The sequence below is a fragment of the Spea bombifrons genome, chromosome 5 (genome assembly GCF_027358695.1).
Source record: "Spea bombifrons isolate aSpeBom1 chromosome 5, aSpeBom1.2.pri, whole genome shotgun sequence".
In the NCBI taxonomy this organism is placed as follows: domain Eukaryota; kingdom Metazoa; phylum Chordata; class Amphibia; order Anura; family Pelobatidae; genus Spea; species Spea bombifrons.
This window is the reverse complement of record NC_071091.1, coordinates 60,875,905-60,902,767: the sequence shown is the minus strand read 5'-3', so window position 1 is coordinate 60,902,767 and position 26,863 is coordinate 60,875,905. Positions and strand designations below refer to the sequence as shown.

At 35.6% G+C, this 26,863-nt stretch overlaps 1 protein-coding gene across 1 annotated transcript; it reads left to right on the top strand.

The window, feature by feature from the left end:
- The first annotated feature begins 12,709 nt into the window (after positions 1–12,709).
- On the top strand, positions 12,710–17,905 carry IRX2 (iroquois homeobox 2). Its single transcript, XM_053467673.1, has 6 exons — positions 12,710–13,330; positions 14,845–15,253; positions 15,762–16,466; positions 16,807–16,874; positions 17,353–17,384; positions 17,430–17,905. Exons 1-4 carry the CDS (start codon positions 13,094–13,096, stop codon positions 16,848–16,850), a joined length of 1,395 nt encoding a protein of 464 aa, XP_053323648.1. The 5' UTR covers positions 12,710–13,093; the 3' UTR covers positions 16,851–16,874; positions 17,353–17,384; positions 17,430–17,905.
- Positions 17,906–26,863: the final 8,958 nt, after the last annotated feature.

Here is a 26,863-nt window from a genome sequence, read left to right as displayed (position 1 = left end):
TAGCAAACACAAACTTCACAGGAAACAATCAAGGGCAAGGTGCAAAAGTTTACCTACAGCAAAAGAAAAAAAGCCATAGTTAACCATTGCAATACCAGAAATATTGATAATGAAAAAAATCATATCTCAGATTACACTAAAATTAAACTTTTAATAATAGCTTGAAAAATCTCAACCAAAACAACTTATATTAGACATATGCAAAGATTAGGAAAAGAAAATAAGGGGTTCTGTGGACCTCATGTTACTTCAACTGGGAGGTTGCTCCACATATCTACCATTCCCACAGTAAAGTAAATCTTCCATACATTAAGTAAGTAAAAATAAAAGTGCAAATCTCAGGGGACATGTGGACCTCAAGATTCTTCTGATTGGAGGCTGTTCCACATCCACCACCCTGTAAATAAAGTTAGTCTTCCTTACAATAAGTAAAACTTTATTACATTACACAAAAGTAAAAATCTCAGGAGCATAATGAATATGCAAATCACAATTAACCATTTTTACCTCTACAGATAAGCAAGGATTGTGTGTACTGGACACCCCTCCCCTTCTCACGTTTTTTTTTTTCTATGCAGCAGGACACTGTCTCACATACTGACTCCCTCCCTCCTTGCTCCATGGTCTTTGCATCTGCCAAGAAATCAGTGGAGATAAGAAAACTAAAAACCTTCAAAATGAGTAGCGAGTCTCTTACCCTTATAAAGACAGTATTGTCATGAGATCTCAATCAGGTTCTGCCGCTCCGGTTCCCCTCCGAAACCAAATCAAAGAAAAAACAGCTGAGCAGATATACTGCACACTCCGATATGAGAAATGAAAAAAGTATGTAGTAACACCAATACGTCAATTAACATCACAAAGCTTTATTGATCTTCACACATCCATAAGAACAGGACAAAAATCAATAAATAAAGTTTTGTGCTTTAAGGAAGACCCAAACTACAATATATGCATTGCTTTGCCTGGCTTAGCTCTGGCTTGTCATTCATATAAAATTTAGGTTGAGCCTTTACTACACCTGAAATTCACAAAGACATTTATAAAAATACCAATATACTTTAGATATGTCATTAAGAAATGTGTTGGATTTTGCCCTTACATTGTGCTAGCCAAATAACTTGAGAATAAAAGTGTTAATGTATAATATTAAAAAAAGATAAATATATGTTTACCTGAATCTGGGGAGAGGGCATGGCCAGAAGGCCAGAATAAAACAGATTCGCTGAGAAGGAGAAGTGTTTCTTCAGCCTCTCCCCTGTTTCACCAACGGGGAGGATGTGCCCAGAGGCTTCGCCATTTTGTGAAAGTTCATCAGGGGGCCATGTCCACTGAGAAGGGGACATAGAAAGAAGACATAAAAAGCAGCGGACAAAGAAAGAAGACATATGAACAAGAATATACAAGAGAAGACGTGGAGCTTTGCAGGAAGGAGACAAGAACACGGAAGCAGTAGGTGGAGAAACATAGAAAGTGACGGCAGATAAGAAGCATTCGGCTCATCCAGTCTGCCCAACCTCTAATACTTTCCTTAGTCAATGGCCTTAATCCAATATCTATTTTAGCCTTATGTCTGTAATGGTTAATCACTGTATGAACATCTACAACTTCTGCTGGAAGGCTATTCCATGCATCCAGCACCCTTTCAGTAAAGTAATATTTCCTGATGTTACTTTTAAACCTTTGCCCCTCTAGCTTAAGACTTGCTGTGGTAGTATTTCTCCTGTTAAATAAACTCTCTTCCTTTGTCGTGTTGATTCCCTTTAAGTGTTTTAATGTTTCTATCATATTCTCCCTGTCACAACTTTCTTCCAGGATATATATGTTGGTATCTTAGGTATTATCAGGGGCGTACCTAGAGTATTTGGCACCTGGGGCGGATCCTGTATGTGGCACCCCCCCACACACACACTTTAAAACTGCATAGCTTCTACCGTTATATACCGGCGCAGACACTGAAGGTGGTACAGCATAACACTTACTGTTATCATTATATACTGAGGCAGACATTGACGGTGGTACAGCATAACACTTATCACTATATACTGAGGCAGAAATTGACGGTGGTACAGCATAACACCTATCACTATATACTGAGGCAGACATTGACGGTTGTACAGCATAACACCTACCAATATATACTGAGGCAGACAATGACGGTGGTACAACATAGCACCTATCACTATATACTGAGGCACACATTGCCGGTGGTACAGCGTAATCCCTATCACTATACATTGAGCCAGACATTGACAATAGTCAATCCAATCATATCCACACATATACCAATCCACACATACCAATCCACACACATACCAATCCACACACATACCAATCCACACACATACCAATCCACACATATACCAATCCACACATACCAATCCACACATATACCAATCCACACATATACCAATCCACTCTCACTCACTGAATGCTTTCCTACCTTTCCTCTTTTCTCCTTACAGCTTCTTTTCCTCCTCTTCGCTCCTCTTCTTCAGTTCTTCTGTCTTCTTCCGGTTCAGTGGGCACGGCTTCAGTGTTGTGTGCCGGGATCTGACAAGAAACCCTGGCACACAACAGCTGTTGCCGCGCGGATCGCAAGGGAGCGATATCGGAAGTCTTTAACAGACCTCCGGCTCCCTTGAGTGATTTTAAGCCGGGTTCAATGGTTGAACCCGGCTTAAAATCACTCAAGGGAGCCAGAGGTCTGTTAAAGACCTCCGATACCGCTCCCTTGCGAGCCTGCTCCTCCAGCGGCGGACATTACTGTCCGTCTCTGGAGGGGTGCCGGGTGCACCCCCCTGATGAGCGGCACCCAGTGCGGACCGCCCCCCCCGCCCCCAGCTAGGTACGCTACTGGGTATTATCTAAGGTAATTCAGAGAGAGAGAGTGAATAAGAGTGTAAGAAAACATGAATTAGAATGTGAGGGAGAATGGGTGGGAGTCTGAGAGAGCATGAGTGAAAGTGAAAGAACCATAAAAATTCAAACGAAACTCCAGAGCTCTTTGCTTCTTTTTTTTGTTGGCCTTATTGAGGGTCCCTCCTCATTTTCAGATATTTGTATAAATTGATAAAATATTGAAATTTGTTAAAATGTTCATTTGTACCAATGCACAGGTCTATATATATATATATATATATATATATATATATATATATATATTTATTTGGGAATTAAAATTCACTAATTTATTTTCCGAAAGGGATGAGATCTTGTCTATGGTACTACATTCTGATGACAACAGATATTTACGTGGTTTAAGAAACGTTCACTTGGAATGCTGACACACAAATAAATGACCCAGCAACATTGTGGAAAGACAAGGAAAGGCAGAGATAGAATGAAGCTACATACAGAGAGAAATGTAGGCAGGCAATATAGCTAAAATAATACATTATAATGTTGCAGTTAAGTGCATCAGCATATTGTTGTTTCGTAAGAAAAAATATTTTTGGATGTCATTGAAAATTGTGGCTCTAATAGGATTATTTGCAATATTCTGTGTAAAGCACAAAACCCAAAGTTATCCTAAATGCAGCAGAGGTCAATCTGATTATATTGATCTCTGCCAGGGATAACTATTGCTCATCTATTTGATGGGGAATTTGCAATATTCATTTTTAAAGCTTCAATGCTCCACTTCACTCCTTGCCAAAATACTTCTTGAAGTTGTTTTAGCAGGAAAGAGAAGGGCATTGATAAAAGTAGCAGATAAATGAGGCCATTCCAATAAGGGATATTAACAATAGTGTGTATCTAACAGAAGAAATTTAAGTTGTAGGGTGAATATTCAAATTAGCAATACTAATATTTCCAAACATCTAAAAAATAAAATGCACCATGTTTATCATTAAGAGGTGGAAAGTCCCTTTTCTGACTAAACTACTTTAAGAAAAATCTTCATTGCTTGGCATATGGTTTTGGATAACCATTTTGCACATTTGTGTGTTTGTATGCTACTAAAATAGGCAAAAGCTTACTGTGAGCTGAATTACAGATGACCCTGATTATAAGACGACCCCCCAAAATCTGAATATTAATTAGGGAGAAAAAAAAACCTGAATATAAGACGACCCTATAGGAAAAAGTTTTACTAGTAAATATTAATTCATGTAAACTATTTTTTTTATATTCAATACAAGCTATGATTGAGAAAAATATTTTTTTGGTTTTTATTTCCTTTTATTTGCCAACCTGCCCCCCAGTTATACACATCTGCCCCAGGCTTGCCACTCTGCCCCCAGAAATGCCTTTTACCACCTATATGCCACTCTACCTCCAGAAATTCCTTATATCCCTATATGCCAGGGGCATATCATGGGACATAGTGACACATAGGGGGTTAAAAGGCATTTCTGGAGGCAGAGTGGCATATAGGGTTTAAAAGGCATTTCTGGAGGCAGAGTGGCATAAATGGGGTTAAAAGGCATATGATGGTGCCCCAGTCTCACAGAAAAGCCTTATCCCCCCCATATAACACACCGACTTACCAGCGCTTTTCACTCCCTTGTGTCTGGTGGGGCAGCGAATGGAGGCCAGCGTTAGTTCCGGTGGCGCTTCTATGACTGAACACCGGAAGGTCATGTGACGCTGTTGCTACGTCATAGAAGCCTCAGTGGAAGTCCCAGCAGTAGCGGGGGTTCTCTGTGCCCATCGAGTGCTGCGGGCAGGGCCGGCCCTATAATGGGGCAGACTGGGGCAATTGCCCCAGGCGGCACTTTAGAAGGGGCGGCACTTTGCCGCCCCAAGCGCTTTTTTTTTTTTGAAGCGGAGGAGAGAGAGAGAGAGGGGCACCGAGTGGTTTTCGCTTACCCGCTCGGCGCCCCTCTCTCTCTCTCCTCTGCGGCGAGTCTCCCTGTTCGGTCCCGGTGCCGGCTTGTAATGCAGAGCGCCGAAAGTGACGTCAATTTCCGCCGCTCAGCATTACAAGCCGGCACCGTGGCAGAGCAGGGAGACTCGCCGCAGGACTCTTTAAAGGTAAGTACCGGGGGGGGATCGTAGATTATGGCGTCGGCGTAGTTTAAAATGCCCCCCCCGGCGTCGGCGGGGGGGGCGGCGTTTTAAACTTCGCCCCCCGGCGTCGGCGGGGGGGGTGGCGTTTTAAACTTCGCCCCCCGGCGTCGGCGGGGGGGGCGGCATTTTAAACTTCGCCCCAGGCGGCGTTAAGTCTTCAGCCGGCCCTGGCTGCGCGAATTCTCCTTTCTGGCAGCCGGGGAAGGTCTGTGCGTTGCGCGTAGACAACCTCAGCTGCTGCCCGCACTTTCGCCAGCGCTCATAGTCAGACCTCTATTTGAGGTCTTATTATAAGACGACTTTGATTATAAGACGAGGGGTATTTTTCAGAGCATTTGCTCTGAAAAAAACCTTGTCCTATAATCGAGCAAATACAGTAATTTTATATGATCATTAAGAAGGGTAGATATGGCAATAAAAATAATTAAATAAGAGAAACAAGTGGGAGATACATTTGGTCTATAATTAACAATATGCTTTTGGTTTTGTAATAATACATGATGATACATTCTTATGTTAACATACAAACAGGTTTAAGAACAACTCAATTCAGAATGGACAGCTGTTTAATAGCCTACCTTAAGGCAGCTTCCCATTCAGGAGTATCTCAAGTTTTCTTCTAGTTCATGGGAGCTGACCTCATTTTCTGTGGGTATTGAGGTAGTGTGGGTTTTAGTCCTGTGTTTGTCTAAAAGATATATGTAGCTCTTTTCAACATTCCTACTGTATTTTTCTTATGGTATAATCTCACTGGGGCACTCAAGTGTATGAGTATACAGGACTGATGTGAAATCTTGATGTTTATAGTCAGGGATCATAGAACGGGCATCACTTCACACTTCTAAAATAGTCGGGCCGAAAGAGGGGTTGATGCTCATAAATGTTAACTACTATTTTCAGCTTCTTCAGCATGTGGTAGGATATAATATGCAAATACTGATGTTTTAACTTTGCAAGAACAGGGCCCTGTTTGGCTTCTGTACCAGTATGTCTTAATGTGTGTTATTCATGAGTGATGCCCAATTGTATATTGTCCATTTTAACAATATTGTTAATTTTCACTGACGGTTATTGTAGATACAGAATCTGCTGGCACTCTATAAATAAATGCAATATGATGTATATTTAACCATTGTAATTAATATTCCATTATAAATCATATTCAAATTTTCAAGATTTTGTGGAAAAATACCCCTGTCCCTCTCCTACTGATGCCATTGTGCCCATTTCATTTAATTGTTTAAAGAGACTAGGAAGGGATGTTTTCAAGTCCTAGCTAAAACAGCTGCAAGGTGCTAAACAGGTGATGGAGTTAATTGAGGTCCAGAATGAACCATAATTAGATAAAATATATGTAAGATGACTGTCTGGAGTTATTGGGGGATAGTAAGGGTTAAAATTATGCTATTTTGTATAAAAACTAATTTTCAAAAGTAATCTTTTTTGCCATAGCAACTAATGGAATAAGACAATTCGAAGTGAATCTTCAAGTGACTCCTACCTGGGTTGACCCTACTAACACAGTTAATCAGATGAGATGAAATGTTTCCTTTTACCTATAGCTTCCCATTTAGCTCACAGTTTAGTGACTGGACTGTATTTGAAAGCAGTTGGTTCCTCTTCCGTTCTTGTTGCAACCAGAAGTTGGGTCCATACCTAACAAGAACTGTCCTAATTCTTTAATATTTTATACATATTTATCATATTTCTGTTTTCACTGAAGCATCAATAAAAAAAGTACCTTTGGCTACATTGCACAATCCCCCTGCCATTAGATAGTTATAAAAACTTTAAAGAGGTCCACAAGAATTTAATTAATGTTAGAAGTTCATGCACACTCTGCTAATATACACACAGCAAGTTGACCTACTTGGAACGACCTTAAGATTTCAATGAAATATTCACTCAGGGATCGTGGGAAAATGTGCATAAAATGACCTGGCTACTTCTTTGATGAAGGCTGGTGTGATGCCACACCTAAAAATATAAATGTAAATAAAAAAAATAAACAATAGAACAAATAAATAAACACCCCATATGACATAGGCTTATGAGTGCTGGTTTATTCTGTGATCTTTCAAGACAGTCCCTCCTTAAGACTTCTGTTGATAGATACAGTAGCCGTACAGGTTAAATATTTCAGTATTGTTACCTACATAACAGACGTTTAAAACATATTTGCATACTTATGTAGGATATTTTGTATCGTTCTTCTGTTAACGCATTTAGGGATGTGCAGCCTATGGAGGAGTCTTCTAGAACTGAAAGGATTACATAAACTGCATTAGTTAAACAAAAGCTCAGTTCATACTGAATAAAAAGCATTTAAAGAAATTCAACTATGTATGTCAATGTTATGGGATTTTACTATTTTACTGTCTCATACAGCAGTCAAGGGGCTGCTATTGATTAGAGAAACTATAGAGTATATGACAGATAGATATATGATAGATAGATAGATAGATAGATAGATAGATAGATAGATAGATAGATAGATAGATAGATAGATAGATAGATAGATAGATAGATAGAGCAGAAGGTTCTAAAGGCTTTTTTAACATATGCAGTTAACAGGTTGCAGGAACTTAATAAAAAGTCTAAACTGTCCCTAAATACCACTGCATAATAATGTATTATGCTGCACTTTACAGTGAGGTACAGCATCAAATGTAGCAACCAACTTAACCATACCAGTTTCTAAAGGGGCTTTTGGTTTTAGATGGGACATATTGATAATGCAAGAACAGGGAATTCAGCAATATAAAAATATACACACATCCTTCATTCTAGCATTTATTCCCTCTCTTTGGCTTTTGATCTTTTTTATCTTTCAATTATAAAGAAGGGGCACATTGCCGGATTAGTGACCCAGTGTGCTTTTTGTCATGTATTAGGGGCAAAGCCTGCGTCTCTGGAGGAGTTTGTTTGCAACAGGTGCACCCTAGTGTCAAAAGTGCTGAAAAGAGAACTGGTTCGGGGCAGCTGCCTGGAGTTACTGCTTCCCACAATTTATACATGGAAAAACATTTGAGGCATGTTCATTAAAAATAAAACAGGATATGCACAAGTGTAAAAAAAATAATATATAAAATGTAGGGTTGTTATTATTATTATTATTATTATTATTATTATTTAACTTAATACCGAATAACACAAAAAAATACGTTATAATTATTAAAGTATATATTTATTATTAAAATATAAATCTATAGTCGTATACTCAAAATAAAACTTCACATGTATTAATTGGTCCATATCAGGTGAATAAACTGATGTATAACTAATGTCCAATGATTTGCACATGAGAATAGCAGTCACGCACCAACCAGAGATGAGAAAATTGTAATTTTAAAGTAATAATTTTAAACTATTCTCAAATATTCCAGAGGAGAATTCACTTAAATACTCCTGTTGGCAAAATAACATGTTATGAATGTGTGAATATATAAGTAAATTATATGCTGTATAACTGGAGGGACTAGACCTGAAAAGTAAACTATATTTTAAAGGAAAATGTCAATTGAGTACATTTTTTGCTTCTTCTAATACTTTTTTTAAGTACTAGTAATGATTCTTGAAGCCATTAATAACATAGAAAAGTGAATGTCAGTTCGCTGTGACTTCAAATTCCAATTAATTTGCAGTGTCAGTCGATTAATTTCCTGATTACTGTTTTTTTACGTGTGTCTTGGAGAAATTAATATTAAACTTTACAAAAATTGGCTCTTTTAAATGATAGATGATAGATAGATAGATAGATAGATAGATAGATAGATAGATAGATAGATAGATAGATAGATAGATAGATAGATGATTTGATTTATTTTAATACATCGATGTAACTTAAGTATTGTAATGAGCAGTATGTATTTCATGATTTCTTAAACATAATACTTTCAATTTTTGTACTTGTTTAGGATATATTAGTCAATAAAAAGGGACAAGTATATTACCAATTATAGTTCTTAAAAAAAGTGAGAGAGAAAGAAATTGTGTAACTAATCGTGTTGATGTAAATAATATATAAATAAGTTAACATACTGAAAGAATGTGTGTAATTATTCGGTGCGATTTTGGAAACCGCATAAAATCCATTGCCACAGCGCCCTCTACCTCAGGAAATGGATATTGACACGATATAGCGACACGTACATAAATACGGTATATAACTAAAGCAATAGCGTTTCACTCCCAAACCTTTACCTATTAACGAACCGCTATTTTAAGCAGCGGAATTAATAATATATGGAACATGTTATATAACCGAAAAAAAAAATCTATCTTTTTACATAGATCTGGTATTATCATGACCATTCTTCGAGGATGATTGGGATTTAGACCAGTGATGTATATCGTGATCTTATCGCATTATTTTCACTGATGTAACCTGAGAAGTGCATGATACTGTTAACAGGCACTTAAAGAAAAATATTTCAGAATTTCTGGATTTGGATTGTTCATAGATCAAACCAAAAGAACTTATATCCATCAGATGCTTGCCGGCACATCTGCAAGTGATTGATACATTACAGTGGAATTATGTGGAGTCGTAAATACTGCCTATAAACCATTTAAGCTTGAAAGACATCGTTTGTCCAATTTGTATTTTAACTGAATTACAACCTTTGTCATGTGTTGAATGAATTACACCCTAATATCTTTTTATGTTCTATCTCATACCTGGGATCGGTGTATGGTGAGTTCATTAATGTTTAGAGTCGCACAGGTGAGTAGGATAAGACATTTAGAGTTTCAAGTTATTTCGAGTTTAGGAAAGTTTTCAGCTAGAGAACAATAATTAGTAATTTGTTATGGCAAAAATAGTTTTTAAAAAAAGTACAGTAAGAGTGTGTTTAAGTTTCTAAATATTTTAATTTCTGTGCATTTATTCGGATAGAACTATCCCGACGCGACAGTACCATACACATAATATACATTTTATATATATATATATATATATATATATATATATACACACACACACATACAAACACACTCCAAAACCATACCCACCAATGAAAAGGGAGAAACCGAGTATAATAATTGTGTTTTTAACGCTACCTAATATTGTGTAATTTGCGCACGCTAATAAGGTTTAGCCCTCAGCAAAATGCTAAATAAGAAAGAAATAAAAATTCATATTTTCAACTTTCTGTTTATTTTTTTTTATTTCAAAACAGTCTATGATGTTATGAGTTCTGCTCAAGATTTGTTTGCAATGGTTGTTTTCTCAACATATTTGAAAAAAAGAAACAATATTCCTATTAAAAATAGTGCAAGTTACTCGTATATGCAAGATCATTTTCCGGCTCTGTTTCTTTTTTTAAGTATTTGCATTGATCTATAAATAAAAGAGTAATAATATACAAATCTTGACCTATTTTTTCTTAAAACCGTCTAAATTCTCTGGATTCTTGTGATACATACATTTATTTTAGAAACGCTTATAGCTGGCAAGTCGTATGGAAAGTACTTGTGGCATCGGGTTCTAAGGTACTAGTGTATATCTTCACGTACACTTCTGTTAAAGTTAAATATAAGACTAGAATTATATATGGTTACTTCACATGTGAAATACATGTATATATATATATATATGTCTATATTTATATATATATTATATATATATATATATATATATATATATATATATATATATATATATAACTATCGATATAATCTCTCAATCGTTGCAGAAAATACAGTATATTCTTAAATACTGTGTCGGGCTGTGACAGTAGCATTTTACCCTAATTATATACACCTTCTGACCTAATGTAAACATGGCTGACATTGTTTCCTGCCTTCAATCGCAACACTAATTATTAAAGTGAAGCCACTGAAAGTAACTGCGGCAAAAATACATACCATTGAAGCTCTGAGAAATCTCCTCTTATGAAAGTCAGTGGGGTTTAGACTCGTCATTTTACCAAGTGTGTAAATTCAATCGTGTCTGTTAATTTTCCCGAATTGATTTATCAGCCTAAAGCTGGGGTATCTGCATATTTAAGGCTATAAAATTATATATATATATATATATATATATATATATATATATATATATATATATATATATATATATACGGTATATTCAGGAGACATAGAAACGTGTTATTCAAATGATATAATCTGACATTTTTTTTCTAATGTATGTGGCCTTAACTAGAAAAAAAATATTCTTGTCTGTAAACATAAGATCTTGATTTTTAGGTAATAAGGAAAAATGGAAATATGACTAAGGACATCCACCTTTCATTGCTATTTACTAATATTAACATTTTATACAGAGACCTTGCTAATAAGCAGTTCAATCTTCCATGAGACGTCTTGGTGCTATTAGTACATATCCATTTGTTTTATTTTTGGAAAGTGCACCTCCTACAGGTCACAATATAGATTGTTTGCACATTTCTTAGGGGTGCGCGTTTGAGAATTTTTAAGGGAATTTGATTTCAAATGAAATACAATTATGCAGAAAAGCTTAATATGCAGCCCCTGTATGGTACATATTTCTTTCTTGGTAGAAGACTTGTTTGAGATAAAACAATACAACACTCGGCTTGGGGAAAGTAATTCCATTTAGAGTGTGCATGGGGTTTAATCTGTAAATCTAAGCCAGTATGTGAAGGAACAATTCCTAAAATGCCTCGGTGATAGCTCCTTGTCATTTGCTAATAGAATGGTATCATGGGTACTTTTGCTGTCTATCTAGAATTAGAAATGGGGTCATGCTATGGATTGTGCTTTACTTGCAGCAAACCTGTGTTGGAGAAGGCAGACGTATGGAAGTGACAATGCTCAAAGGTCTTAATACAGCTAGAAGTGGGAGCACGGGGTGACACAAAGATGATTAGGAAACGTATAGACAAGTTGTCTCACTGTGCCATTATACAGAGACTGACACACTATATAAAGTAGTGTCCTGAAATATAGATATCTATCTATATCTATATATCTGTATATCTATATATATGTATTACTGTACATATATTTAGCAGTATACATGCATGAAGTAAATGCATGTATATCTGCATAATAAATAGTCGGGTTTACATATACTCAATGATGTGTGTGTGCACATTCATATATATATATAGATATATATATATATCTATCTATATATATATATATATATATATATAGATATATATATCTATATATATATATATATATATATATAGATATATGTTAATATATATCTATATATATATATATATAGATATATACATATATATACACTATATTTAGTTTTCAATATAGAAAATATACAATATACAGAATAGAGACCACATATCTATACACACAGGCATATGGGAAGCTACATATAGACACATTGAATTCTGTTTGGAAAGTGCCATCCTCCCTGTGCAAGTGCTAACAGGCTAATGGAGAGACAGGATTACTTACATTACCAAAGCCAGCCCTCTCACCGGGTAAGCAGAGGAGGGGGTTTAGGGGGCGGGTCAGACCCCCATATGCAGATCGCACAGCGGTGACGGACAGCTTCTTCTTCTTCCACTGTCCATTAGCAAACCCAAGCGCTCTTTCTCCTCTGAACTCCCAGTTCCTTAATCTATCCTCCCTCCCCCCCACACACATTCACCCTCCCACCTTCACCCTCCTCCCCTCCCACCTTCACCCTCCTCCTGGTAAAAAAAAAAAAAAAAATACCTCCTCACTGGCGCTGGGGGAGCTGGCTGGCTGCATGAGCTCCATATGCAGCAGGCACTTTCCTGATCACCTAGAGCACTCTTCTCTACATCTCCTCCACTTCATGATCTGCTTTTCCCCTCGATCACACTCACTCGTTTGATTCAGTCTCTGATTGGATTTATACCTATACATGATCAAACACATAATAGATTGATCTCCGTCTGGTGGGGTACACCAGAGGGGAGGGGTGGAGGCAGGACACTTTTTTTTTTATTTCCTTGCATGAGTGAGGACAGAAGCAAGAAGCCACAGCTGAGAAAGAATAGGAGCAGGAGCTGTCTTTATTGACCTCACCCCCTCCCTTTTTTTCACCCCGATCCTTCTGTAACTCAGCCAGCTCGGGCGATCCTTAGCCAGACCTGCAATGTCCTATCCTCAGGGTTACCTCTACCAGCCCCCTGGCTCCTTGGCTCTATACTCCTGTCCGGCTTATGGGGCTTCAGCGCTGGCCGCCCCTAGGAGCGAGGAGCTGGCCAGGTCTTCGTCCGGCTCAGCTTTCAGCCCTTACCCGGGATCGGCTGCTTTCAGTGCCCAAGCGGCCACAGGTTTCAGCAGCCCTCTGCAGTACTCCAGCGACCCTGCCGGATTCCCCGCTTACATGGTAAGGAGGTCGTCCGAACCTCTCCTCTCAGCCAACACTTATATTACTTTATCTTCTTTTACCTATCCTTCACCATAGACAATCAAGACAAACATTACTTTAATTTTACTTCCTCTAGTTAAGTTTTATTTCAAGAAGATTTCCTTCTTATATTAATTTTACATACATTTTATGATATATGTGATATCATATACATTTGATGATATGTGATATATATATATATATATACATACATATATATATAAGATGTATGGAAAATGAATATCGTTTAAAATCGAATCTGATTTTGAACTTTTTTTTTATTAATGTCGGAAACGCACGATTCGCTTTTTATTCTCAAACTCAAACAAAACCGACAAAGTTATCGCTTGATCTACTTATACCCTAAATTTGCCAAATATTTTTTTAAAAATATTAATAAAATATTAATTGCTTATGAGGCTATAGTTACACATCAATATTTTTTTCATACAGAAATTAATTTCGTATTTTGCACATGCATGTTTTAAAGCGTTACATTATTTAGAATAATGTAAATAGGTGGTTTCTATTTTTATTCTATTTTTATCTTATGAGCTTTTTCTTATGGTATATTTAAATACGAAAAAAAACAAATCCAAATAATAAAATAAGTTTTGTTTGTCGATTTAGAACAATTCAGGCAAAGTGTCAATTTTCTTAAGTGTAACACAATTAAGCGAGGTATCTTAATTAATTGTAGGTTTTCCCTCTTTAAGGGTTAATTATGCAATTAAACACTAAGTGCTATAAAAAGGGTATTCCCACTTTATAGTGGGATACACATGTTTTTAACTATGTTAGGAGAAGAGCTAATGAGAACACATATCTAGAATAACAATATTTCTGGATGTGTTAAACTTATGAGGTTACTGCGGGGGATATCTGTAACTTCCATGCATTATGCAGACTTAAATAAAGGCAATTTGAACGTTAAAGAGCGAATTAAAATGCAAATTGCATGCTATTTGAACAATTCGAAGTCATGCATATCTTCTGATTTGCAAATTGGATTTACAATGCATTAAGATGAGTGAATTGCTAGAGCCACAGAATAAAGGAACTGATTTTCCTTTGAAGCTTCTGGATAATCTAGAGTATTTACAAACTCCCCATAGATCAAGAACAATAAAATGTATGCAGATAAATCTAATTCCAAGCGATCAAATTATTATTATTATTATTATTAATATTATTATTATTATTACATAGACGAGGAACAAATTGGTTCTATGTATATGTGTATGTGTTTAGATTTAACCTAGTTACTCTAAGTAACTGTGTTGCATTCAACTACTTAACACAATAAAACCATATAATTGATACAAATGTTATTTTAGTTTAAATGATTTATTGGAAAATGTTTTTCTAAACTCGATGGGTTTATGGATTTATATCTGGCAAGCAGTCACTTGTGTGTAAATTCACGGGCTAATATATTCTCTTAAAACAAAGAAAATCTTATGTACTTATATATGTTTTTTTTATATTATTAGGGACCTTATGATGCCCACACATCTGGCATGGCTGGGGCAATCAGTTACCATCCATATGGTAGCCCGGCTTACCCGTATCAACTGAATGACCCAGCTTATAGGAAAAATGCCACCAGGGACGCTACGGCCACCTTGAAAGCCTGGCTGCAGGAGCACAGGAAGAACCCTTACCCAACCAAAGGGGAGAAGATCATGTTGGCCATCATCACCAAAATGACCCTCACCCAGGTCTCCACATGGTTTGCCAACGCAAGGAGGAGGCTCAAGAAGGAAAACAAGATGACCTGGGCACCTCGGAATAAAAGCGAGGACGAAGACGATGGTGAAGATGATGGGGATGGAGAAAGAGTAAAAGAAGCCCATTCAGATAAGGTCCATGACAACAACGAGACATCAGCAGAGGATGAAGGTGAATCCCTATTAACTAAAGAACAGGCCAAGGCCACAATTAAATCCTGGAATTCCAACAGCAGACTGTACTACAGCAACCATCCATCCTCATATCACTATATCTAAATGTGATCACTAATATCTTCAACTTTACAGATACTTCGGTCATTTACTTTTATTAGCAGTATCAATGATTAAAAACCAATTACAAAGCTTACATTTCAATCAGGAAAATATAATAATATTCTGGGTACTAAGAATACAAATTTAACTCTTACACACTTATGGTTTCTAGATAATTTTTATACATATTATAACAAGAAATATATCCTGAGCCTCAAATCTACTGCACATAAAGCACAGCGTTTTTAGTACTTGCAGATTATCTATCTATCTATCTATCTATCTATCTATCTATCTATCTATCTATCTATCTATCTATCTATCTATCTATCTATCTATCTTTGTTTTATCTTGTATTTGCCTGTGTTTTCAGGCGTGTGACCTTGTTCTCTGGTGTTTTTTAGGTATCAGTCTGCATGTAGACTCCCTCACAGATCACTCCTGCTCTGCGGAATCGGACGGAGAGAAGTTGCCCTGTAGGGTAGGGGACCGTCTTTGTGAATCGGGTAATGAATCCAAGGACAAATACGATGACGATGAAGACGACGACGAGATTGATGAAGAGGTTAGAGGAGTAATCCCTGCTAAACCTGTGACCTCATCCCCCCTTACTGGGGTCGAAGCACCTGTTCTCAATCACCAGCACGAAGGGAGCCCTAGAAACTCAAACAAGTCGACTTTGGACAATAGGATTTCTTCAAGTTCCCAGACACAAACCAGCAAGCCCAAATTATGGTCGCTGGCTGAAATAGCCACCTCAGACATTAAACATCAGAATATGAGTCAGAGCTGCCCACCTACCGCTTTGTCTTCTGCCACATCAGCATCTGCATCTCACAGCTCTGCATACCCTTCTTCTTCCATTTTGGGGAGGCACATTTACTACACATCGCCTTTTTATAGCAATTATACGAACTATGGAAATTTTAATGCCCTCCAAAGTCAAGGCATCTTGCGATACAACTCAACAGCAGTGACTTCCAGCGAAGGACTTAATCAGACCATTCTGAGCAGTAGCTCTGTGCACAAACACTCCAGTGACTCTATAAAAACCACCAGCACTCAACTCGATCAACACTACAGATCCAATACTTTCGAATCGAAAAAAGGTAGGCTCACTATTATTTTAAATATCATTTTTTTTCACTATTGCCACTATCCATAGAATATTATCAAAAAGGACAAGTCAAAACTAAAATGATTGACGTGACCATCACCAACTATATTTTGGTCCTTTAAAGTCTATATGTGAAATTTGGAGTTAATGAAACAGAGAAAATTTCCATTAACCGTTTGAGTGAAAGAGGGTGTGAAAGGCATTACTTCTCACTTAGAGGGTTAAGTGAAAGCTTGGCATATGTAATGCAGTGGAGCCCACTGGAGAATTGGAACATATAATCTAGTTAGCTAGCTGTGTCCTGTGACTAACTGACGGTTCTATTTTGACAGATCCCTCCGAAGTCTGCACAGTAGGAGTACAACCATACCTATAGATGTGCAATCAGACTGCACTACAAGTAAGTGAGAACATTCTCCAGTGCCCTGATAATTTTAGACCAAAGCTAAGATGAAATTGCATAGCCATAAACTCTCTTAAATGCCATTTCTTGCTTCATTACATAGCATGCTGCTTGGAAACTCAATCAGCTCCCTCCATTTGTATAATTAATTGGGGCTTAAATATGCAGTTACACATTAATGTTTCAATCTGGAAACGATATCGCTGAAATTATCATGGATAACTTTATTGTATATATATATACATATATATATATATATATATAATTTATATGGACCAAATAGGCACTTATTCTGCACTTCAAAATTAGGGGGTTAACACGATTTTTTGTTCATGTGTTAATGTTTTGTCGCACAGATAAATGATGGCATCTGTATATAAAAATTATATATGTATTTTTAAAAGAATTGAAAAAGGGAAAGTTAATGATGTGTTTCTGAAGATTTTTGTGACGTGTTTTTTTCCTTGATTCACAGGTAGGTGTCACAATTGCTTTGAAAAAAGTCAGCAAGCCATCATCTTAATAGGTATTACAAGAAATATCTAAATCCAGATCACATCTTGTGCCACGGTAGAGGAGAAGATACACAAGAGCACTATTAAACCCACAGACTCTTTTTAAACAATACAAGAAAACTCCCTTTGACATATGTGAAATTATTCGTATAATATATAGTTATCTTCATGTATATTTGTGACTTTATTTTCCAAAACAACCTGTTTTTTTCTCAGGATATCTTGACTTGATCACATTCATTGCCACCATAGGTGTGTTAGAATTTTATTGTAAAGAATGAAAAGAAGGGGAAAAATATTTGTAATAGATGTATAAAATAGAGACAATAATTCGCGATTCATGAACTGGAGTACTTAAAACAGCGAGATAAAAAAAACAAAAAAACAAAAACAGATTTGATATTTATTTTTGTAATGATATTAAAGCTTCTAGTAATTTATGCAAGTTGTATTGCAATGAAATGAAACTTTTTTTTGTAAATAAACCTTGCCTGGTTTTTATTTGAAAAAAAATGACATTTATGAAATTTATTGATTGTCGACGAGTATTCTTTACTAATTTATATTCTAAATTGTAAATAAACACAGATGAGTCTGGCGAAAAAAAATGATGTCTCTATATAAATCGTATATATATATATATATATATATATATATATATATATATATATATATATATATATATATATATATATATAATGGGAAGAGAACTTTTTCCTGGTTTGTAAATGTCATCGGGGTAGGATAATTATGCTGGCAGTGTGGTCAATATAAAAAGCCAGAATTTTATCTCATTCTGTAAACTCTAGGTAACTTGCAAAAATGTAGCTTATGTTAGATGAACATCCATTCGCTTCCCACTAAGATAAATTGGGAGAAAATAGCATACGGTAATAAAACAAGAATAATAGCCTCTTAGATTGCCCTTTAATCAATCATATACTTATTTTTTCAAGAGCCTCATCTATTTCATTCGTTGATTAATAATGTTCCAGCATGCAGGCATTATTCTATCCCAGCGGGGAGATCCTGTATGATTTTACTAGCAGCGGAATGGTCAGTTGGGGTTCATTACAGACTGATATTGAACAATTTATAAAATCTTGTCTAAACATCTGCCAACTCAGATAGGCCGATGAGTGTCTAGATGGAAAATTGCTGGACCACTTGATATTGACAAACAGATCTCCCTCCAGTGGCCTTTTGTGCAGTGAAAACGGCTAGCCTTTTGCCCTGGTCTTGTTAAAAAGGGCATTTGAAAGTGATCCTTAATTCTTCAGTTATCTGCTCAATGGATGCAAGCTTTTCAAAAAGACATTTATCCAGTGAAAGTGCACCAGATTTATAGAGAAACACACACGACTTTGCCTATGTTAACGTTTCCATTATGTATTGGAAAAATAATTATTTTAAAACTGCAATTTATATTGTTGCATAATATAACATATACATATACATAATATATACAAAACAATTTAGTTTTTTTTTTTTTTAAAAAAAAAACTAAATGCTGGGACAATATATTTATATTTATTCATTCAATGTGTGATGTATTTTTCTTAAATTCCCCAGACAAGGAATTTTGGTATATATATATATATATATATATATATATATATATATATATATATATATATATATATATATATATATATATATATATATATATATAATCGTTCTAGTTAAAGCACATGTCTTATAAACGCAATAATACTTTTAAGAACTGTAAGGGTACATATTGATAAATGGGATTTATTGGATGTTATGAAAAATCATTACATTTTTATTTATTTACATTTTATTCGTTAGCAGAAATGCTAAAGGACTTATTAGATTTTTTTTCACGATTATCAGCAAAACCACCATGTTTTTTTACCACCATGTTTATGGGAAACAAAAACAACTTTTAGAATTTTCACAATTTTCTAATTTGGTCAGTAAATCGGATAGTATTTTCACCTATTAAGAGGGCAACTGTGAGATGCAGTATCTAGTTTGAGACGTGGAGTCCCTCACCAAGGCAAATAAACTTTCTGCTTTTATTTGAACTACCGGTATTTCTCACTCAAATCTTTCCTGATCTGACCCAGACCTCGTTTGATAGGATGGCTTTCTTTGAAAATCTAGGGGTGTTTTTTTGTCTCAGGTGGGTTCCCCGAGGAAATTGTGTGGTTGTCAAGAAAAAAAGACCAGAGGCGATTTCCACATAGGAATTTCTTGAAGTCTTAGGTATGAAGCTTTCCTTGCTGCCTTTAAATGTCAACATTTGTTCTCAATAAAATAGCTATTGTTTCGGCAAAGCTTATCACCAATTGCCTTTGTAACGAAAAAATCGCAAGTTTTGTTTTATGGAAGATATTAAAATACGGATGAAATAAACTGAAGGCAGAAGATTAAATTTGGGATGAGTGGGGGGCCACTTTGGAACCGAAGGTCCAACAAATAAAACTACTCACATAATAGAAAGGTGGGCAGAATATTGTTTCCTTGAAGGATCCAAAAAATGTTATTTTTTAAATAAACTTCCTCATAATGTTGCCTTGCTTACTCAGTATATGAATGTGTAAACAAAAACGCGATTTTTATATAGTATATTAGTTAAATGTTACTTTATGTTACAAAATATTCTAGTACACACAATATGTGTAAGTAAAATCATTGAAGGATGCTATCATTTTAATTGCTTGATATATTCTTTCCATAAATACATAGCTTTTCATTTTAAGGCATGTATCCTAGTTTGGTAAGAAAGCATTTTTTTAAAAACATTTCATATGTTATGTTAATTACATTTTTGTAGATTAACTATTACATTTTTTTTGCACCTCCTAAAATGTTTTCCTGTTAATGGCAGAGAGATGTACTATTATTTTATGAACTACACAAGTCATTCACAAAAGGCCTCTATAATTAAGATTGAATGGAGATAACACGTGCATAGTTTGGATCATTATGAATGACCAGCCATATTAGGCCCAAGACCTGATTCCATAATACATTAAAGATTTTCAGTGAGGTTTTTGGCACACCAACTGTTAAATCCAATTATTTTTACTTGGAGACTTTTCGGTCACTATGAATATTAACCCTTTGAGATAGAAGCTTAATTATAGCCTCATATTTTCCATGTAAAATGTAAATTAAATGAGGCTTGACTTTTATTTAATGGTATTAAATAAGCCCTGCTCATGTCCTACATTACCAAGCTGGCTTAACCCTTAACTCCTGTCATACAGTTTTAGGAGATTGAATCATAAGCCGTAGTGTCAGTCATCTTCCAGTGTCTGCATAGTGGCTCCTGAAAATTCTTAGGGACCAGCATTACCATCCACTAAACCCTAAAACAATTTGTCAACAATTTACATTACGGTAGACTCCTTCTACTTCACTGTTTCTTGGAAATATTGGCTTTATATTAAAATACTTATACTTATTGTATAATAATATACAACAAAATAATTTTGTATTGTTATTTCTTTTTTACTTCTATTAGGTGAAGTAAAAATAATAACAGAAGTAGATAGATGATAAATAAATAGATACATGGATTTGGACGTTTAAGTCTAAGTGTGCTTGAGAGCACGGTGTCTGACTTTTTGTCTAATTTTTTAAGGATCTGTTCTTTATTTACCATCTCTGCTGGTAGTACATGCCGTTATGTGTTCGGTAACGAAGCAGAATTGAGGTTTAGATTTAGAGTTAAAATCTACATGTGACACAGTGTCCAATGGACAAAAAAATACAACGTTAAAAAAATGTATTCTTTTTAAATAAAGCAATTTGGTCCCAGTGATTTTAATTATAATTCTTTCTGAAAGTCTTAAAGGCGAGGAAACATGTTCACATTTACACCAGTGATTGACAATTTGTTGTGTGTAGAACTGTTTATAAATTATTAATCGCTACTGTCAACAACCGTGTTATTATTGTACTCACTTTTTGAAAAATGAATATTTATTTATTTCTCCCCTCCCTTGCAATAATTATTTCCCATCACAGTGTAATAATGTCACAGATAATTTAATTAAGGTTATGCTTTGATGGACTTCCTTTATTCAGTTCAATCCCATGTACGTGATTGGATAAATGGCTTCATACAGATTATCATTCATTGTTTCACATCAAGGAGAAACAAGTTTTTTTTCTCCTTGGACATAATTAATAATGTCGATTTATGGGCTCAATGCTGAAGATATATATATATATATATATATATATATATATATATATAATATATATATATATATATATATATATATATATATATATATATATATAGCTAGTTTTTTCTTTCCCTGTATATATGTATATAAATTGAAGTATTGTAGTCTGAATCGATGATGTATTTTAAGTAAACAACGGGAAAGAAAGAATAAGGGATCCTGCTCCAAGAAAGAGATGAAGATGCTATTATTATGGCTCTGGATTAATATTATTTAAACAAGGTTTGATCACCACTTATTTGATGTAGTCTAATCTTTTTGATGGATTGAATGTATTAACAAACTAATATGGAATTAGCATTCAGACAAGGACCCAAGGGGTTAATTTAAACACTCTCACTGAGAGATGGTAATTAGCACAGCAAAAACTGTTTTATTACTTCTAATAAAAGCCACGATGAGCATACACGAGATTATTGAAAACAGGATATATATATATTTAATCATCGCACCTTTCCAACTTTATAAAAGCTAACTTCGACCGTTAAAACAAGGAATCGGTAGTTTTTTTGATGAACCAGACTGATAATTATTTTTTAATTATGGGGCTTTCGAAAAAAAAAATATCTGTTTAGTTTTAACTCTATGATGTCACTTGGATGATTTATTTTTTAAAAAAAAGTGTTTATTGGATGGTTTGCCTATTTAATCGTATTAGAATTAAGAGGCTCCCTTTTCTGGTGTGTTCGACCTCAGCAAAACATTGCACAGAATAATTGAGCGTGACAGCTCTGACATCACGAGTGAAACTTTTCACACAACTGCAAGTCGTTTGCAGATTATATACAATTTGTCACATCAAAGGAAACAGCGGCCAAACACAAACAAAAACAGTTAACAGAACAGCAACAGGTCAAGAGTACAGACTAATTGGTAACGAATGGCGCGTCAAACTTCCAAGGGATCTGGCCACGTCAACCCGTTTGGATAAAATCACTCGGATTACCGAGGCTTGTGGTCAGGCAGGGCATTGTAGGGTTAATTCTTCCCGAGTTCTGTGGATTTTATGCTCCTGTGATGCTTCAGATTTTGTGTATGTTTATCTATCTTATTATCTAGCTGTCACCTCTCTGTCTTTATTGTTTGCAATATGTCTGCATCTATAAATTATCTATCTATCTATCTATCTATCTATCTATCTATCTATCTATCTATCTATCTTTCTTTCTTTCTTTCTTTCTTTCTTTCTTTCTTTCTTTCTATCTATGACCTCTCTCTTTCTCTTTATCTATTATTATTATTATTATTATTATTACTATTACTATTATTATTATTATTTATTGTTTTATATAGCACCATCATATTCTGTAGTGTTGTACCATGGGTAGACAGGACATAAGTAGTATATGACATAACAATTTGACTTACAGAACCACAGGTGAGAATGGTCCTGCTCAGACAGCTAGAATCTATCTATCTATCTATCTATCTATCTATCTATCTATCTATCTATCTATCTATCTATCTATCTATCTATCTATCTCTTCCTTTCTCTTACTCTGTTATTATTTATTATTTTATATAGCACCATCATATTCTGTAGCATTGTGCAATGGGTAGGCAGGACATAACAAATAGTATGTAACATAACAATTTGACTTAACAGGTGAGGACGGCCCTGCTCAGTTACAATCTATCTATCTATCTATCTATCTATCTATCTATCTATCTATCTATCTATCTATCTATCTATCTATCTATCTATCTTTATTTCCATTAACTCTAGCTCTTACCTCTAACTAGTAATATAAATGACTTGAAACTTATTGCAGGTAACATTAGTCATTGCAATAAATGAATGCATGTAAATTAGTGTCATCCTTCAACATGGATCCCATTTGCAGCATGAGCTGTAAGCGATGGCCTAATTTGTAAGATTGTGTAAGGAACAATAACTGGGTGCACTCAAAACCCAGGTTATTTACAAATAATTAAAGGCGTATGCCTGATGAATGAGTGTTAAGACGTGCTTCGCTGTAACACGTGTTCTGACATGGACTGGTCCTTGTGCTTTCTAGTAGAATAGAATGAGAGGTGTTTGCAGACCCAACAGAGGCCTTCAGTTCTAATGAAAGTCAATCAGCCGAGAGTAGATCTGGAGAATGCAGAATATTTTCACATAGTGTACATTGTCATCTGCAGCCAGGAAAATAATCCTTTAGCTCGCAGTCACATATCCATTAACATAGCATCTTGTGCATGATTATTTCCATAGACGTAACAGAGGCAATGCTTTCACCCACTCCCAGGTGATTAGTGGCAGCGATCTGAAAGGTGTAAAATACCAAGAAGATAGGGGAAAAGCTATTTTGTATGTTCGTCTCATTAGCACTAATCATCTCTCCATTAGACATCACTGGAGTCTGTCTAAGGCTCCTCATCCTGATCTGCTTCTTTTTTTTTTGCCATACACATTACATTTCTGTCATGCTTTGCAGCAGAACACGATATCCCCAAAGAGAGAAAAAAATATCCTGACAGCAACCATTAGTTAAAAGTTCAATGAATAAACCCCTTGCACAACAGCATCAGGACTAATTAAGATTCTGTTTAGCAGCCTCTGCATGGAATGTTAATGTAGCTTTGACTAACTGGAAGTAAACAAGGGGGAAAAGTGCATTTTAAGTGGAATGCAGGGGTGATAACATCTCTCACTTCTCTTGCCCAAGTCTGCTACAAAGTCATTATCTCAAATTACCACCAATGCATTTCATTTGCAGTGAGGATTGGACCAGCATGTGTCCCTTGGCATTGGAGTCCTGGCTTGATCCCTAACAAAGTCAATACTCTCCAAGGGATAAATACTGAATTAACCAACTATCTCTGGCTCTGATTTTTTTTTTCTTGTTTTTTTCGCTGGTACCCTTCACTTGGACAAATATAGCTAGAATTCAGAAGGCAGATTAGTATCTATTGCTGGCGTCTCAGCGCAAATCCCTGAAGGCGTTTTGACCCTTTTGAAGTTTCTTCTATTTTGCTTACACAGAAGTTTACATGATTAAGTCAGATTTTTACAAGGCTCGACATGGCAAATTTAATCACCTCTGAACACTCAACACCAATGAAGAAAAAAAAAAAAAATACAACAGTTGTCCTGCTCCTTTAGCAGTCAGAGGGATGCAACAGGCCAACATGTGTGATGAAGAATCGAGAATTAAAATGTCCAGGACAATAGAGTAGTAATCACATCAAGATATGCCTCATTTAAAATAGAAATGGAAATTGCTGGGGGGGGGGGATATGAGAGCGGTATAGAAACATCACATGCTAGCATTTTATTCAACAGCACAACAGGCTACCTTTTACAGGTGACCCTGATTTTAATGTTAAATTTCATATTTATGAGCTTATTTGATCTGATGCTATTGTCCACTCCGCACCTATTCTCAAGCAGGGGCAGGCTTTAATATAGGGGAACTATCTTGTGTAGTATATCTTAATAGAACTCTGCATACACAGGATCTATCATCTGTATAAAAATATGAATATATTACAAGTTTTCCAGCACCTTCCTCAGTATTTACATAGGTATATTACTTGATTACTTTTCCACTGGTTTTAAGATCTTAGGACTAGGAGTATATTGAAGAGAGCATTGGATATTGCATTCTCTTCACAAGGCTAAGGACATTGATTATCTCAATGCAATATAACAAATCGTGTTTACATTCATAATTTGCCCTGGAAGTTTTTACACTTAGTGAATATGTTTTCTGCAGCCCATAGCTAGAGAGGAGAAGGTGTATTATTCTTTCTCTGCGGTGCTCTGTTTGAGCTCTCTTTTAGAATAAATATATCAGAGGAGAGGAGTTCAAGTCTGGTAAATGGTTCCTGCTGTGTAACGTTCCAATGAGAAGGAAATCAGCAGGAAATTAATATCAGACCTGAAGTGTACCTGGATGTCTTGATTTTTATTTTTTTTTATTCCCTAGTGTTATGTCACTTCATCCCTGGAAAGGAAAGCATCACTATAACTCCCACTCATAACACATACACACACATATACACACATTGCACAAACATAAAAAGCAAATATAGTTATGTATAAAACTAGAACCATAGACACCGATGATTACTGAAGTGATACATATTATTACAAACATTTTTTTGAGGGGGGACAGAAAAAGTGTCTGGATTACATGGGTCGGGCGTGAACAGAGAGTGAATCTTACTTATAACACCCCTTGGCCTCTTATGACACTCCAGATATGTGTTTTGAGGGCATGTCCAACTGGAACACAAGCCCCGCTAACACGTTATTTGGTTTGGTAACTTTGTAACTTTGTTCTATAATTTAAATCAAACAACCGCACACTTACAAATTATATATATATTTCAACCAGTGCAATTATATTGGGAGTATTGAGGGTTTTTTTGCATTTAGTGCATCAAAGAATGCTGAGTTCCAGGGCAGATCTTGAGGAAATAAGTTAAGACAGCTGCTTCCATGATATAGGAATAATACAGGTTTTTAACATACAATTGTATCTGTAAACACCATAACACGTAGTGTATAGAACAGTAAAATGTATGGAAAACTAGAAGATCCACTTTATAGTGCATGATCTCACATGAGTTTCAGGAGCTCATTATCACATGATGCCTTATCAAATATGGCTTTATACACAATTAGGTCTACATACACTTTAGATTTATGTGTGACTTAAGACACGTTGTAGAGGAATAATAGTGTTGTGTAATGGATCTTGTTATAGCTAAGCAAAAACTTGTTGTCTTGAAGCAGTGAATTATCATCTCATTTGCTCTCCTTGTGTCACTAACTGCTAAGAATACCCTAAAAGTCAGGTAAAGATTATCTGCTTTTTCGTTTCTTGAAACTAGTTACACCGCATTTCTAGGTATTTTGACATATGCGCAAATGATTGCTAGCCCTTGAGCAATGTATATTAAGTTGTTCTACAGCTTTAGAAATCATTTTGTAGTTGTCATTCATCCCAGTTTGCACATTATAACATGTCCTAAACTAGTGATAGAATCAGGGGCGTAAACCTTCTAACAATGTCTGCAGACAACCGATTCTTGAGATTGACAAAGAAAACTTCAGCACTTTGCATGTTTTAGTAATTTTTATAAAACCACAACAAATACCTTTTTTTTTTACACCTTTTTAAACTTTTTTTTTTAACCTAACAATATCAGTCAGTTCCCATACAGATTAAAAATGATGTTAGGTAAAAACAAGTTTACTTTTGGAATTATGCAGAGCTCAGGTTCATTTAGCCCTACA

Bases quoted from the DNA above. Each gene is read 5' to 3' on its own strand.
- IRX2 (XM_053467673.1), top strand. From the start codon at position 13,094: ATGTCCTATCCTCAGGGTTACCTCTACCAGCCCCCTGGCTCCTTGGCT. The intron at 15,254-15,761 runs GTGAATCCCTAT...GGTGTTTTTTAG, and splicing joins GACATCAGCAGAGGATGAAG to GTATCAGTCTGCATGTAGAC. The intron at 16,467-16,806 runs GTAGGCTCACTA...CTATTTTGACAG, and splicing joins TACTTTCGAATCGAAAAAAG to ATCCCTCCGAAGTCTGCACA.